General features: G+C 44.6%; 1 protein-coding gene across 2 annotated transcripts in view; it reads right to left on the bottom strand.

Annotated features, from left to right (window-relative positions):
- Positions 1-12,708, bottom strand: part of LOC6501358 — a 38,785-nt gene extending 26,077 nt beyond the window's left edge. The window contains exons 1-9 of one of the 2 annotated variants that reach the window (XM_001955029.4): positions 12,552-12,708; positions 12,039-12,296; positions 11,762-11,978; positions 11,562-11,691; positions 8,035-8,694; positions 7,098-7,649; positions 3,497-3,808; positions 2,492-3,435; positions 155-955 (exon numbers count right to left, since the gene is read on the bottom strand). In XM_001955029.4, the coding sequence (XP_001955065.3) occupies positions 155-955; positions 2,492-3,435; positions 3,497-3,808; positions 7,098-7,649; positions 8,035-8,694; positions 11,562-11,691; positions 11,762-11,978; positions 12,039-12,296; positions 12,552-12,625 (3,948 nt within the window). In that variant the 5' untranslated portion in view covers positions 12,626-12,708. The remainder of the gene's footprint in view (positions 1-154; positions 956-2,491; positions 3,436-3,496; positions 3,809-7,097; positions 7,650-8,034; positions 8,695-11,561; positions 11,692-11,761; positions 11,979-12,038; positions 12,297-12,551) is intronic. The other variant, XM_032452522.2, reaches the window with a different exon arrangement.
- Between the last annotated feature and the right edge of the window lie 124 nt (positions 12,709-12,832).

Raw genomic sequence — 12,832 nt, 5'->3', positions numbered from 1 at the left:
GTCAGAGGAGCAGGACTCGAATTGCTTTCGAGGAAAGGCATGGAAAGGCAAGGCGAGGCGAAAACACACTCGTAAAATAATCTGCACAATAAACAAGCCGGCAAGCGGCGGACTGCCAGAGGCCCGGCTGTAATAAGACGATTTAGCTGCTTACCTCATAGGTGCAGACAATGTCCTCTCCCTCCACATCCTGGCCAGCATCGCAGGCATCCTTGGGCGACTGCGACCGCTGTTGTTCCTGCCCTTGCTGAATGTTGCTCTTGTCGCAGCAAGGATGAAAATTTGCGTAGAACGACCGCAGGAGCACGTAATTTAAATTCGAAATAACTTCGGCGTATTTATTCTGGACCAGCCAATATTTATTGTGATGACAGAGCCGAAGTTTGCTCAAGAGCAATTTGGGTGAGATGGCAAACACACAAAAAACACAGAGCAACGGGTCGTCCTCATTACCAAACTGCCCACTACCGCTGTTGTTGTCATTATTTTTTTTATACTCCGGCTCCTGCTCCTGCTGCTGCTGCTGGATGCCAGTCGATTGCAATTGGAAATCATTCAAAAGAGCAGTCAGTAGCTCATCATTATCAGTGACCATGGAAGAGGTCTTGGCACATGTCCCGGCATCGTTAGGACGCCTTTGTTGCTGCCGTTGACTGCTTAAGGCATTATCCTGGTCCTTTGCAAAAGTTTGTTGGCCAAATGTTTGCGCCTGGTCCGGACGCTTTTGTTGTCCGCTTGAATGTCGCTGCAGGTCCGTCTCCCGCTCCTGATCCTGTCGCTTCGGCTGCTTATGCTCCTGCTCCAGCTTCTGTTGCTGCCGTTTCTGTTGCTGCTGCTGATGAGCATGATAATGACATGGCGGCTCTGTCAAATATTTGGACACCACATGCGGAAATATCTTATCGAATGCATTCAACGCATGTATAACCACTGTATGGATCTCGTCCTCAAAGCCCTGCAATAAGTGAGGAGGAAAGGAGTAAGAAAGTTTTTGGCTAAATTTCTTTATACAGGATCTCAAGAACAGGCATAAGGCGATTCGAGTTGGCTCGGCCAAATCGAGACTTCGCCGGGCTAAGCGAATTTGTGTTTTATTGTTTGCACAAGCAAAAAGTTTTTCACAATCACATAGTGGCCAGCTCTCTGGCATCTCCTCGTTTCCATCCGGGCATTCATCTGAGAGTGTGTGCATTTTTAACGAATCCCTAACAAGCTTTTCCTTGCTCCAGACCCTGCCAAAAGGGCTATTGTTATCAAAGTTGCTTTGCCTTTGGCCCGGCTTGGCCTGGCCTGCTCTGGGGAAGATTCCCTACTATCTATATATTCTGCTCTGGCCACTTTTTTGACTCCAATTTCTGTATGCTGGCAAGTGCCATTGAGACGGATTTGCAGCCATTATGTAGAAGGCTTCTAATGTGATTTTCAGCCAGCACGTCGTCGTCAGTAGTTCGTCGTTGCGCCTTATACCATTCCGTTCTCGCTGCAACAACATTGCATAATCAAATTGCACTTTTGGGGGAGGCCAACATAGCCGGCAGCAATTTAAATGTTCGGCGCTGGCCACTAAATTATTGAATTCAATAAGAAACCATCCCCGCATCGGAGCTTCAACTTACTGCCACGACCAATCCCCAGACAGAAATCAATGTGCAACTTATGCGCACATTCCCCATCCCCAGAGCTGGCTAAGGGAATGGTAAAGGGGTATGGAAAGCAGGCAGCAAACTGAGATGGCAACGGATGCGCTGCTCCCTTTAGGGGCATTTGCACTTGCACATTGCGAAGGCGATAAGAATTTTCTTTCTTATTTTCAAATGAAAAACAACCAACCACACATAAAATGCCTTCGGCTAAGCTCTGACTGCATCTGGGAGATGGACGTGGAAGTGGCGCTGATGCTGGGGCTGGTGCTGCTACTTGTGCTGGAAAATATTCAAAAGGCAGCCACCATTGATAGGGACACGTGTCCGTGTCCGTGTCCGTGCCCATACCCGTACTCAAGCCCTTGTATGTTTGCATGGATGTGTTAAAATATGTTGGCTTGATGGTTTAACATAGAAAAAAGTACAAGGAAAGGGTGGGGGCACATATTTATAGATATTGAATGTTTGCACAGAGGGGAAAAGAAGGGCAACCGCTGCGCTTCTGACACCTAATAATCTAGGAACGGTGTACTTGAAATGCCCTAGGAATATCAAACCCACTTTTTAAAAGAACTATATGTAAGTAATGCATAAGCATAAAGCTATATGTATTTACTAAAACCAAGCAAAAAACTTTCACTTTATGGAAATATTGATTTAGCTCAAAAGTTGAAAAATATATAAATGGGGGCGGTCGTAGGTGTGTTTTCAACTTCGATGATGCCCAGATATTCTCGTATGGACAGTGCAGAAGAGGTTTAGCATACTTGTAATGTGGCTTACCATTAAACAAGCGCCTGCAGATCAAGGATAACGAATATTTGAAAAATAAAGTATTCTACACTTACCTTCAGCAAAATGGCCAACAAGTGCTGTAAGCCCAGACTCGGGAGCAACTCCAGATAAAGTCCGGCTCCGGTAGCTTGCAGAAAGTTTCCCACCACCTGCTGGACACCTCCTCGCAGGATAGGATCACAGTGGTCGTGAAATAGTAAAATGTCAGATAGCCGCTGGCTGGCAGAACTTTGAGACTTTCCAATTGGAGAGGTCACTTCAACAGTAGCCGTGCGACTGCGCGTTGACTTTGTTCGCTTAGGAGGACGCGGAGGCAGGCTGGAAGGAGCCATATCCTCCGCTGCCACAGTGGGTCGAAAAGTGCTGCCTATGATCTCCGACTTGGATAGATTCTCCTCGTTGCTTTTCGTTTGAATATTTTTTGGGGTGGAACTGTTACCACCACCGAGCTGTCTTTGAAGCACAGTGGCATCTGCACTGCGACTGAGAACTGGTGTTGATTGTTGCAAGTAAACTGGACAAGTGCTCGGCCCAAAATGATCATCTTTTATGTCCAGCAAGAGCATACTTTCTTCTATTTCTGTTTGAATAAGGGAAGTCTCTGATTTTTTGACCTCCCCACTTACTTGCGAGTTATCGCTGCTTTGGGGACTCGACATCTGGGTGCTATCGCCACTGCCAGGTTGAGAACCGACCTCCTCCAGGAGCGCAAGCTCTTCCTCACTGATCTCCAAGTGGAGTTGAAGTACCTGCGGTGTGAGACGGATACACTGGGCAATTACCGAAAGAGAGAGGCTCTTGATGGAAACCCTGCTGACACTGTCCGGCTGCAGTCCACTGGCTCCAGACTGTCCACTTAGCAGGAAACGGGCTGCCACCAGACGAGCGGTATAGTAAATCAAAGGCTGCTCCATGATGCTGCCAATTTTCACGCTGATCAGCGTCCGCCCCACCACCGTCTGGCGAAGCGGCGAGTTCTCCACCAGAAAAGGATTAGCTGCAGGGATAAAATACTTAATTAGTGGCTCCTAGGTGAAGCAAGCAGAATAGCGACTCACCGTGAGGCGTACTCCTTATTTGTGGTGTTTCGGGCTTAGGAGACACAGCTTCCGGAGCATCCATCATGAGGGCCGTGGAGGCGGTATAGGAGGCAGTCATCGAGCAGGAGTCCTCCACCGGTGTGGGCGTCTCGACAATCGATGGTTGCCGCTCTGGCGGTTCCATGTTGCTGCTGCTGGCCAAGGAGCTCAACGATAGCGTCAGCGAAGCCGTGGAGGCGGCATCCGACTTGTCCGCCGGTGGAGCTGACTTGGAGGGCGTGGATTTAGAGCCGCTTGATTGACGAAAGAGCTTAGTGACCGAGTCGGAAGCTGGAAACAGAAAGCCGAGGAGTTAGTACGCCCGGTTTAGAGTCCTCCAGATAACTTGGCTTGACACTAATGCCGGCAATGGCGTTGGCTAATTTGCGGCAGCCAGACGCCAATTACCAGGCACATTCGTCTATCGCAGCAAACTTTGTTTGCAATTAAGTCCGGCTAGTGGGGGACGTGTTAGCCCATCCTTCTATCCGAAACAAGCTAAACTATTTGCTATAGATGCCTTTTTCGTTGTTTTATTAGCGGGCTGCCGCCGGCAAAACTTTCCAGTACCATCCAACCCTTGTATTGAAAATTAATTGAAAACTTCAGTTCCATGGAAAGTAAATAGTAGTGCTGGTACTCGCTTCCTCACTGACCACTTAAGTGGGTTAAAAATGGTTGCATCTTTTAGATGCACTTGTTGTGGCTTTCCATTTTTTATTCTATTATTGTTGTTTCTGCTCCTGCTTGCTTCTGTTTCTGTTGTTATTGTTCTAATGGATGTTCCGGCCGCATGCAAGCGCTGTAAAAATTAGAGCAACCACGGTTCCGAGTGCGGCCAGCGGAAGGAGCAGTGCACTTTATGGTCAAAGTGCTCGCATCTATCCTTTAAAAGGGATAACCCACAACCCGACCAGTTTTGCAGCATCATTTCGAGTGGAGCGTGCAACTATCCTCGTATGTTCTATGAGGTTGCAGTACCGAACAGAATTCAATCTGCATTTCTCCGAAATTGACTTCAAATTAGCGAAAACGCTGCGCTCGTAAAAGAAACCCAAAGTCAGGGAGCTTTAGTTGCAGTTTTATGGAACTTTCATGCTCATATACTCGCATGTAATTATGCTGTTCGTCGGCGGAAAAAAGGGGAGTCGCCAGTCATTTTATGTTTTAATAGCTTCGCCTCCATAAAAGTGAAAACACTAACAGCTCTGCAATTTAAGTTCAGTTGATTTTTTGTTTGTATTTTAAAAATCACGATGAAAACGAAAACAAAAAATCCAGCACACAAAAATGAAAAATAAAACTTTGAAGCGAATCTGCAACGAAGGCAACAAAACCCCAAACTAGACGACACTGGAAACCGTATAGGAAACACGATGGCAGGAGCGGAAAACGGTGTGCCGCGGGTAGGGTCTTCTCCGGCATCCGCGGTTGGAAAACCCGCGGAGAGTATGTCTCATGGTTTCTACTTTATGCCCGGCACACAGACGGAAAACCTCCGCGCTTACTGCCATACATGCAAATGTTTTTTTTACGGCTCCTGATACATATGGATAAGTTTTGAGAGGACAAAAAAGGAACTGTAGCAAGAACAAGGGGGCGAAAAAAATTGTTTATGAAAATGGGATAAACTTGTAGGTGGAATGCTTCGCTTAAATGCTCTATTTTATCATTAATTTGTATTATAAATATGGCCATTATAGGAAAAATGTAAGTAAAAGGTAGTTAGACAGAGGGAATTAGACTTAGAAAAGGATGAAAAGAGAGATATATTTTAAAAGAATTATCATAATAAAATAGAACCTACCAAGAACAATAAACCTTTAGCCTGGTTAGATTTTCTAAAAAAAGTTAAAATATTAGGTATAGCCAATGTTTATAGTCGCTAGAAAGAGTATACTAATTGTCAAGGCTCTGCTCTAGATGAAGATGAGCTGCTGGGCATAGAGCCCAGATATATACCCACATACATATAGGTCCTTCCATATATTTATAAAAAATAAAAACAAAAAAACAGGCAATAACTATCGTGGACGGACAAGCTAAGCAGCGCAAAAAAGGCTGATAGCGCATAAGTGCACAACAACAACAACAAAAATAACAACAACAACTGCGGCCCAGAAATAAAGGACGAAAAAAAAAAACAATATAATCAGGAGGCGAAAAACAACAACGAAAATAAAAACAGCTAAACGCGAACCAGCCAAAGTGCAGCAACTGATGGCTGGCTCTCCGCTCCTTTCGACCCGCCCGGCTGACTCCTCTGCTCCAGCAATGCTAAATATACTCATACACACACACACACACACACACACATACACCATAGAGGAGTGTGCACACGAATACTGTGACACAACATGTAAGCTTGCATACATGCAATTTGAGTAACCGCATTTTATCACGTAACCCATTTGTCTTAACCACTTTGTTGCCAACTTGCAGTGTGATGCTTCGGCCAAGTGGCAGTGCCGGCAGAAGAAAACCAGCAATGAGGTTGGCGGAGGACGTGGGTTGAGTTTTGGGGCCATCGCACACCAAATGCATTGCCATGTTTCAAGCTTAATCCGCATCCACTAGCACACCCAACGCCTCTACACCCCTACACACACAGCCTCACGGACACATTTACAAGAAATGCCGGATTTAAGCCCAACATTTACGTCAAGTGGATGTGGGTTTTTATATGCACCCCTCCAGCCCGGATCGTTGTCTTTTTTCCCCTCGCCAGGATTCGGCTCTGCTCCGCCCACAACTCATTCGCTTAATTAGTACTTCCGGCTCAGTGCAGTACATTTCCTTTGTTTATTACTAGCCTCCGCCCCCGCGCACTAACTAACGACAGGACATGGGTCTGGCATCATGTCTGATATCCTTACGTTGGCAACCCTGTTTATGGGTCAGGGGAAAAGTGTGGCATACTTATATGCGTTTGGCTTGCGCTCGTTAAATTAAGTTTATTTCAGCAAGTCGCAATGCTAAACTATTTAAATATTAAAATAAATGACATCAAGGACGATCGGGGAGCACTGCAGGCAATCAATATGCAATGGAAATTTAGCAAATAGCATTAAAATCTCAAGGGAGCCGTGCTCCGGCGATGTCAACAACCAAGGCACTTCCAAAATTGCAACCGTCTCTTCACTTGGAGAATCTTTTGCACGAATTGTCTAATTTGACTTGGATGCCGCGGGGCTGCAGAAATTGCAACAGCAATTACGCTTCATTAAATCGCAAATGCAATCGGCAATTGAGCACCGGATACCACCGAAGCACGTCTGTGCTTCTGCCTCGATTATGTAAATATTTCCAATTCCCAAATATGGCAAATAAATTGTTTTACAAACAAACAAAAAAAATATACACAATATATGTATAATTTAATAAAAAAAAAAAGAACGAGGGAAAACAAACGAGGAAACTATTAAGAACCATTCTATTTGGGTGCGACTGCGGTAGACCGTGAAATGCAATAAAATCGAATGGAAATAGTTTTCCACTTGGTTCGCTGACTTTGAACTTTGCTAATGAAATATTTTCCCGGGTTATGCAACGTAGTCATAGTTATAGTCAGCTAGCTCACCTGCATTGGAATGCGACAGCAGATTGTTGAAGAATGTGCTGATTCCTGTTGCTTCCCCTGGCTCGCCGGGATCCTCCACCGAAGGTTGGGTATCCTGCTGCTGTTGCTGCTCTTTGCTGCCGGCAATTGTGATTTCGGCTTCGAAATCAATGCTGTTGAAAGATTCATTGTCGATGTCACTCAAATGCTGGGATTTGTCATCGCTGCCAGCGAGCAGATTTTGCAGAGAAGACTGATGCTGCGGTTTAGACAGCCCCGCGACATCGGCATCCACATCAATCAGTTTATCGTCCTGCGAAGCGGTTATTTTTGTTGCTATTGTTGCTGGTGCAGATGTTCCGGGCAATTTCAATGTCGCTGACAGCAACTGTTGTTGTTCATTTAGTTGCGACAGGCTTGTAAAGTCATCACACTCGGCACTCAACAGCTCCATGTCATCGTCGTCGTCATCGTCCTGTTGTCCTTGCCCCGGCCTATCCTCGTCCGTGGCGACGCATTCACTTATGCTGCGTGCGGCATTCCTAATGTGGCAGCGCTGCCCTTTAACCGCTGCTGCCGAGACCATAGAGTGGGGGATAGAGAAAGTTAGCCTTATAATTTGTGTAAATATTTGTGCAGAAATGCGCTGGCGGCAAATGCAAATTTGGCCTGACCTCGTTCCTGCATGTGCCGCCTAAAAGCATGCACTAATAATTTTCATATGTGCATTGTGTGCGGGTGTATGGGTGTGTGGTTGGGTGGGATTGCCTCTGCAATTGCTCAATTTTCTTGATTTCGGTCTGGTCTGTAGTCTGTTGGTCCGTCTCCCAGTTCCCAGTTCCACTGTCAGCATGTCACATTTCCACATGACTGCCCCAACACACACTCACACTCACACACGAAAGCAGTTGCAAAAGCCAAACCCATCTCGAGTTGCTTTCTGCCTTATTTGCCATACCTTCATCAGCAACGGAACTTGCTGCCTCGGTCGTGGTGGCATCTTCTCCGGCATTAATTCCCAGCGAGCTCCCACTGCCGACCTCGCCTCGTTGTTGTTGACACTTTGGCTGCTGCAGTTTTGCATTTGAATTCTTTTTCATTTGCATTGCCGTCGCACCACTCCCATCCGCCTCGTTCTCATCCGTATCCTCATCCTTCGGTCGCTGTTGACTTGTCGCCTCTTCGTAATTTTTCAATTGGAATATTTGATTCTTTAATGATTTCCTTCGCCGCAAATACTCATTGTGCTGCAGTTGTTGATTGCACAACAGTTGGCGCAAACTTTGGCCCAGACTCTGGCCCGGATTCTGGCCCTCGGCCGCCGCATCCACCGCCTGAAGTATGCTATTGATGACCTCCAGTGTGGCATTTATGACGGCGTGATTCGTGGTGGGCTGCGTGCTCAGCAGGTGCAAACAATAATCATAAATTTCAATAATTTGCCGGCAGTCGGAGGTCAAAGTCTGCTGCTTTTGTTTCTGCTTCTGCTGACCGGCCAAGGACTCTGCATACTCCTGGTCATCAACGTGGGAGCCTCGTATTAGCAGCGGCAAAAGAAGACGGAGCAATCCCAGGGCCCCGAGCACACTGCTGGTCTGCTGATCCGAGAGAAGAAGATCTGCGGGGGCAGGGAGAGAATGTTTCAGATAAGTTAGTTAATGGAGAGAAACTTATGGCTGCTGTTGATACAAATTAAAAACGTTCTTCAAACTTTTTGCGCAGCGTACGCTGGCAATTCCAATTTGCTCAATAAGCAAGTTCCAGATACGAATACCCACCCATACCAATTCCCATGCCATACCATTGGTAATGCCAATGCCAGCGATACCTTTACCCACTTCTGTGCTTGGCCGGCCAATTGCAGTTCATACTTCTTTCGTGCTGTTGGCAACTTTTCCCTCATATGTTTTGCAACAAATTGCCTCCAATTAAATTTATCTCGTTGAAAACTTTCCATCTGATATTTATAGACTCTGCGCACTCCCATACACATACACACAGACGTACAGACATAAGGACATACAGACAGGAGGAAAGTGGGAACTAGACTTCCCGCTGTTCTTGTTCTTGTTGTCTCCACTTATTTGTCGTTTCATTACGTATACGCCACCAATCACAAAACGCCATGTTGGAAGTTTGTTACTCAATTAGTTTTCATTTTCTTCCTTTGGGGCGCAAAATTGAAAACACTTCTCGCCGGAGAAACTTTTTACATGGCCCTCATGGCAGCCAAGTGACTTTGCGAGCGCAACTTGCGGCCTGTTTCCATGTGTATCAATTAATTGCGGCAGAAGCCGCAAGAACTTTCTTCAAAATTTCTGAGCCTAAAAAGGGACGGTTCAAGACGGGGGTGTTCTCATGCTGGGCACGTTTAAAGACTGCAATTAATAGCCTTTACAAAAGATACGTAGCTTGATCTTCTTATTGAGGAAGCTTATAATAATAAGGACACAGATTATAGCCAAAGATTAAGTGAAATTTCTCATATAATAATTTGAGATTAAGGAACAGTTAAGCCTTTATTTCTTCAGCTACGTACATATATAAGTGTCTCAACCTCATCTTGAGTGAGGCAATCACAGATTTGTAAAAAGTGTTCAGAGAACGGCCACTTGAAGGGCACTATTTATGGTGGCACAGTTGACATGATAAATAATTTGCAATTTTTGTTTAGCTTGGCATCAGTCAGGGTGCATCACAAACTCTGCCACCACCCTCGGCTTGGCCCCGTTCCGCTTGCATTTGTTTACAACGTTGATTATCCGCTTTAAAGCTGCACAGGAATGAATATCTGATTCAATTTCGCATGAATTATTGCATGGAAGTGTCCAAGTGCATAAATTTCATTTCGTCTACGGACAGAGACAAACAAACGGGTATGTTGGGGAAGGAAGGGCTGAGGTTGGCAGGGGGACGAGGACTCAGTGGTCTAAGGATCAAGGGCCGTACTTCTGCGTCTGTTTGTTGGGGCATACCGGGATACAGGCAGCACAAGTACTGCTTCTGTGATGCTATGATGGGTGCCCATAAAAAGAGGCGCCAGACTGTATAAGGATGCGCTGAAGAGTTGCCTGGCATTGTGCCTTTTGCCGAGAAGTGGCATAAAGTTGACACAGGACTAGAAGGCCAGTCGACTGCAGAGGGGGCTGCGAGGGCCGGAAACGTAGTTGAAGGAGTTGATTTGAAGGTAAACATTTGGACAAGAAAAGAGCAAAGGTAAAGTCAAGTCAAAGCTTAATTTATATGGGCTTCGGTGTGGTCACAATTTAAATTTTCCCATATGAAAGCCAAAAGTAATCAACTTTTATAAATCACTTTTACCGATCGCTCTTGCCACTTTAATATGTTGTTTGCGAATTCCATTAGCTCTGGCAATCCTAAAGTGGACTCGTTATGATAGAAATGGTTGGATTCTTCACTTTTATAGCGAATTTACAGAGCAGAGCAACAAAAAGACACTTTTGAAACTGTAACTAAGGTGCATTTACCTTTTCCTCGATGTTTGCCAATAATATTCTCATGAAAATTCAATAAAAAATGATTTGTGTTTGCAATTTTTCAGCATTTTTACATTGCCAACGTTTCCATGACTTTTGTTGTTGCCGTTGCAGTCATTGCTGCAGTTCGGCAGTCAGCAAATGCTAAAATAAAAACTTCCCCGGTATCGTTGTCTAAAATCAAAACAAATCGCAACAAAAATATATTCCATGGTTCGTTCATCGATTGCGAGAGGCAACCAACAGCAATATAGAAATATAAATTATATCAACCCTCTAGTTACTTTTGTTGTGCCACCTCTTCACTGTAACCTGCCTCTGCCCCTGAATCCTGTTTCCTGCGCCAGTATCCATCCACAGACCACAGACAAACAAACCCATGACTGTGATTGCATTCACAATACCAGTTGAAATAGACCCGAAAAGCTTTCCTCGCTGCCCACTCTCACGTAGTTGGCGACTCAACGGTTTTATATTCTAAAATGGTATTTTTCATGGATTTGCGGCTTTTTAGAATATTAAAAACATTTTTTAGCCAACTACGCGAGCTTACCTAACAATATATGTATATGCTGATACAGGTGGGCTTAGCATTCGGCCGTTACACGCTTTTTAAACGCAACTTTCATTATTGATGAGAATACAGAGAGTTTTGCTGGACATGTTCAGGCGAAAATGTGTTAAATGACTAAAAGCTATTGTAGAGATTTCCATAGAGTCGTGGATTAGTTAACTTAAAACTATACATACAGATTATGTTTAAAAATGCCTACACTTATCAAACTAGTTATCAAATGGACTTTGCTCAATACTACAGATATTTTCTATCGACATTTTGGATTTTTAACTAAAACGGCTTCTGCTGCAAGTAACTAATCACGTTCACGTTCTAATCTATGACGGTCTGCGGATTGGTTGCAATGCTTTTCGGTAAATTTGCTATTTATTCTCATCGTGCGCTTCATTTCCGGTTTCGTACAGCTCTTACCCATCACTTTGTGGAGCCCATGCCGGGCCATCATGCCTCTATTGCGTGCATGCTCTATCAAACTAATGCAATTTTGGGCAGAGCAACGGCGTTTGACGGCACAGTCGGACCCAATATTATCCACAAATATCTGCAAGGGCAAACAAAAATGTAAACACATCGAAGAACAGCATTCGGAGGGATAAGCGAAGACCACTTACATCAAACAGTTTAACCGTCTCTGTATCACTAAGACCCTGTTGAAGATAGCGCCCAAAATTCTTAACAAATTCGCAGAGAGTCTCCTGGAGCAGTGTTTCCTTGCGCTGGGAAATGTTTGACATACACTGGAGGAGTCGAAGGGCATACCACTTTATGTGCTTCTCCTTTATTTGTGGGGCGTAGTAGGAAAACAGATTTAGGCAAATCCGCAGGGATCTATGGAGAAGAAGTACGTTAAGAAGTTGCTAAATTTGTAGTGTTTTTTAAATGACTCACCTTTGATTGCCATTTCTTTTGATTTCTCCATAAAGGTCCATCAATACCCGACTGACTCGTGTCTTTTCCAGGGCCCGGAAGATCTTGTTCAGGTTCTCCTCAGCGCTCATCCGCACCACGGAGTCGAGGTCCTCGCAGAAGAGCAGCAGTACATTGGTAGCTGTCCCACAGTGGGCCGAATAGTTGATGTGACCCGCAAGTGAAGGGGACATTATGCATTCTGCAATCTGCTGAAAGCAGGCAATCTTTTGCTTTTGGCTGCAAAAAATGTAAAAATATTAGTAATTGATGGCATGTGTAATGATGTCATAACGGATGCAGCCTATTAATAATGATTCTACATTAGTGTTAGGGGCATACCCAATGAACGGAATCATTTATTTATCTTTATGTTTCCCTAATATGTATGGTAGGATAGCTGAATTTTATCCATATTTACAAATTTTGCAATGAACAACAAACTGTTGCCGGTCCCCTACCAACAAAAAAGTACTCTCCATTTAGAAAACCCACCTGCATTCTGTATTCCGCAGCTGCTCTACGAATCCTATAAACTTATCGTAGGCACTAAACCTGGATTTGTCCATTTCTTATGGCCAAATTCCATCCAATACGTTAGTTCTTTGTTATTATTTTTCTGATACGGGTTCTGTTTTGTTTTTTCAATCAGCTGTGACTAGCGATGAGACACATTCACGATATCTATCGATAACGTGATAACAGTGCTGATAAGCAGTGGAAAAATATAACATTTTCAAGCCAGTCAGGCAAGGTCGAATTTTTTTAACGAATTT

This window comes from Drosophila ananassae, chromosome 2L, assembly GCF_017639315.1.
Source record: "Drosophila ananassae strain 14024-0371.13 chromosome 2L, ASM1763931v2, whole genome shotgun sequence".
NCBI lineage: Eukaryota > Metazoa > Arthropoda > Insecta > Diptera > Drosophilidae > Drosophila > Drosophila ananassae.
Note: the sequence above shows the minus strand (reverse complement) of the source record. Positions and strands in the feature narration are given on the sequence as shown.